Source organism: Delphinapterus leucas, chromosome 19, assembly GCF_059928025.1.
Source record: "Delphinapterus leucas isolate spDelLeu-1000000601 "Yukka" chromosome 19, BTC_Dleu_Yukka2, whole genome shotgun sequence".
NCBI lineage: Eukaryota > Metazoa > Chordata > Mammalia > Artiodactyla > Monodontidae > Delphinapterus > Delphinapterus leucas.
This window is the reverse complement of record NC_143147.1, coordinates 49,717,840-49,720,953: the sequence shown is the minus strand read 5'-3', so window position 1 is coordinate 49,720,953 and position 3,114 is coordinate 49,717,840. Positions and strand designations below refer to the sequence as shown.

The window sequence follows — 3,114 nt, the reverse complement described above, 5'->3', positions numbered from 1 at the left end:
TTGGCTATGTTCTCTATCCTTGCCTCTCCTCTGGTGGGGAAAAGGGCCCTGGTAGTTTGGCAGCAAAATGGGTGGCATCACAAGGGTTAGCCTGAGTGGCTGCCAAATGGATAAAACATCTGGATGGGTTGTTTTGTGTCACCAAGAAGGCAGCTTCCAGGTCTGGGCAAAGTTTGTCTCTAGTCTGTTTTCTCTTTTCTTCCCTTTCCCTCTCTTTCTACCCTGCCAGTCATACCCAGGATTGGAGAATTAGGGGAGATGGGTAGAAGCAATGACCCCCAAATATTTTATCCACTACTGACTGTTCTCATCTCCTTTTATTCCTTGTAACGGGAGGGCGGGGGGCTCAGGGGTGGAGGTGTCTTAGACCCTCAGCAAGACGGAGTCCAGCAGGGGTTATGCTGAGTGATTCTTAGGGCACAGGCCTCTTCTCCCCTCCCCTGGGCTTCGTGGGAAGAGGACCCTCTGGAGGGTGAGATTGCGGGATGGGCAGTGGTTTCTTTACTCTGGGGCTCCATGCCTCTTGATGACCTATCCACCCAGGCAGTCCCAGTGCCTGGAAGGGCACTGTCCTGATTGGACTATGTGCGGAGCAGCCTGGTGTTTATCCCAACCCAGCAGTGAGAAATGAATAGAGTTAAGTCTGCATGGACTTTCTCTGGCCGTCTCGCTTGAGAATCAAAACGGTAGACCTGCTTGGAGTTCTTGGGGAGAGCAGAGCCTCCTTCCCTGCAGGATTTGGAGGGTGTGAGAGGGCAGGGAAAGTGGTGTGACCTGTCTTACCTGTGCTGCTTGTTTGCAGAACCGTGGCAGCAGGATGAATGTGGGAACAGCACACAGCGAGGTGAACCCCAACACGCGGGTGATGAACAGCCGTGGCATCTGGCTCTCCTACGTGCTGGCCATTGGGCTTCTCCACGTCGTGCTGCTCAGCATTCCCTTTGTGAGCGTCCCCGTCGTCTGGACCCTCACCAACCTCATCCACAACATGGTGAGGACCTGTTGCTGCCTGCCTTTGGTGGGGCTGGGGAGGATGGGAGCGCGCCAGACGTGGGCCAGACGTCAGGGTGACGTGCTGACGGCACGTGTCACCAGAGCCCAGACGCCCACCCTCTTCTTTCTGCCCCCCTCCTCTTTATTGGAATAAAATCTGCAGATATGTCCACTCCTCTAGGATGGGGTGACTTGTGGACCTGGAAGATGGGCCACGGAGAGCTGAACTAAGGGCCCTAAAGAGTCCAGGGGATCCAGGTCCTAGCCTGGGGCAGAAATGCCTCTTTCCCGAGTTAGGATCTCAGAGCATCTTTTCCTCTTGCCCCTCTCTGCTCCCTCGCTACCTGCTTGCTCCCTGGTATTCTTTTGGTGGGCAAGCAGGGGCCTCGTTCCTTCCCATCTGCTTGCCCCCTGCCAGCTGGCAGGCGCAGGGAGCCTAGCCCTGGGCTGGAGGGGTGGCGTCTCCATGCTGACTCTGTGGCTGACACCTCCCCGGGAGTTCTCCTCATGCCAGGCTTGCCCTCTCACCCGGTGGGTCCCCTTATTTTCTGGCCAGGCTCCCAGCTCCTCCCACCTGACCTCCAGCCCGCATCCCCCTGCCCAGCGGAGGGGGTTCCAGATCACCAGGAGCCCACGTCTGTGACTGGGGCGGAGGAGCTGAGCTGGAGGGCCTTTGGCCTTTTGCATCCTCTAACAAAGGCCCCTCCCTCCAGGGCATGTACATCTTCCTGCACACGGTGAAGGGGACCCCCTTTGAGACCCCAGACCAGGGCAAGGCGAGGCTGCTAACACACTGGGAGCAGATGGACTATGGAGTCCAGTTCACGGCATCTCGGAAATTCCTGACCATCACACCCATTGTGCTGTGAGTGCCTTAGGGAGAGGGGGACGCCAGCAGGAAGGCCAAGGCCTGGGGGACCCTGGGGCCCTGCAAGGCTTAAACCCCTCGCCAGCTGTGGCTCTTGGCATAGGAATGAGCAAAGGAAGGAAGGTTGGGGTGTGCCTGGGTCTTACACTGGGCTCAGGTTGTGCCTCCCTGGTCCTGTCTTTCCTCGGTTGGGGCTTTCTTCCTGCCATTGAGTTTGGCCCATGGGCTTGGGGTAGAGCAAGGGGACTGGGTCAGCAGGGGCTTCTTCAGCTGCGCGGATCTTGCCACCCTACTTCTGTTCTGGGGGGGTCTTTCCCATAACTCCTTGGCTGTCAGGAATCTGCCTCCCCCGACCAGGGAGTGAGGGAGAAAGGCATCTTCCAAACAGCGTCTTATACCTGCCCCCAACCTTCCCCACCCAGGTACTTCCTCACCAGCTTCTACACCAAGTACGACCAGATCCATTTCATCCTCAACACTGTGTCCTTGATGAGCGTGCTCATCCCCAAGCTGCCGCAGCTCCATGGAGTCCGGATTTTTGGAATCAATAAGTACTGAGGGTGCAGCCCCTTCCCCTGCGTGGGATGGCAGGGGAGGGGTAGAAGCCTGTGCTGTGACGCTGAAGACAGAAGGAGCCGCTGGGTACCGCCGGAGCTGGGGGTTGAGCCTCTGGGCCCTAGTTTCCCCCTCACTTCCCACAGTAGCAGACTTGAAGTAGTTTGGGGTGGGCCCCCCCCCGGGGCTCTGACCCCTCCTGATTCTTTTGATCTTTTCCTTTTGCCTCATGGGGGTGCTCCTGGAATGGGCTGGGCTCCTGGGCTGAACACAGACCTATGAGGTTGGGACAAGAGGCCAGGGAAGCCCCCTGCTCGCTTGCGCCTCCTTGACCTGCTAAAGCACTTTAACCCCTGTGAGCAGGGCAGAGGGAACGGTACAGCTTCTAGTTTGTTTCACTTTAATTCTTAAGTCTTTAGGATGACACTTAGTGTGTGCTTATATATACGAAAGCAGTTGTGTGAGAGTGCGTCATCCCTCTGGGTAGAGAATTGTCTAATTCAAGTCAGACAGCTCCCGTACAGCGCCCCCCAGGGTACTAGGTGCGGGTGGGGAGGGTAAGGAGATGTGGGGGGATGGGGCTGAGTGTGCATGGCCTGGTCCCAGAGGTGGGGGGCCAGGGCTGCAGCCTTCTGGCCCTGGTGGAGGTGGGGAGGGGGCTGGGGGCAGGGGTGGGGAGGGTGAATTGAGACTGAAAA

At 57.7% G+C, this 3,114-nt stretch overlaps 1 protein-coding gene across 1 annotated transcript; it reads left to right on the top strand.

The window, feature by feature from the left end:
- The first annotated feature begins 804 nt into the window (after positions 1 to 804).
- ORMDL3 (ORMDL sphingolipid biosynthesis regulator 3) lies at positions 805 to 3,038 on the top strand. The gene is made up of 3 exons (XM_022557993.3): positions 805 to 991; positions 1,707 to 1,858; positions 2,284 to 3,038. Exons 1-3 carry the CDS (start codon positions 818 to 820, stop codon positions 2,417 to 2,419), a joined length of 462 nt encoding a protein of 153 aa, XP_022413701.1. The 5' UTR covers positions 805 to 817; the 3' UTR covers positions 2,420 to 3,038.
- The last annotated feature ends 76 nt before the right edge of the window (positions 3,039 to 3,114 follow it).

Excerpts from the sequence above, each read along its gene's own strand:
- ORMDL3 (XM_022557993.3), top strand. The coding sequence starts at position 818 with ATGAATGTGGGAACAGCACACAGCGAGGTGAACCCCAACACGCGGGTG. Across the intron at positions 992-1,706 it reads CCAACCTCATCCACAACATG|GGCATGTACATCTTCCTGCA; the intron begins GTGAGGACCTGT and ends CCCTCCCTCCAG. Across the intron at positions 1,859-2,283 it reads ACCATCACACCCATTGTGCT|GTACTTCCTCACCAGCTTCT; the intron begins GTGAGTGCCTTA and ends TTCCCCACCCAG.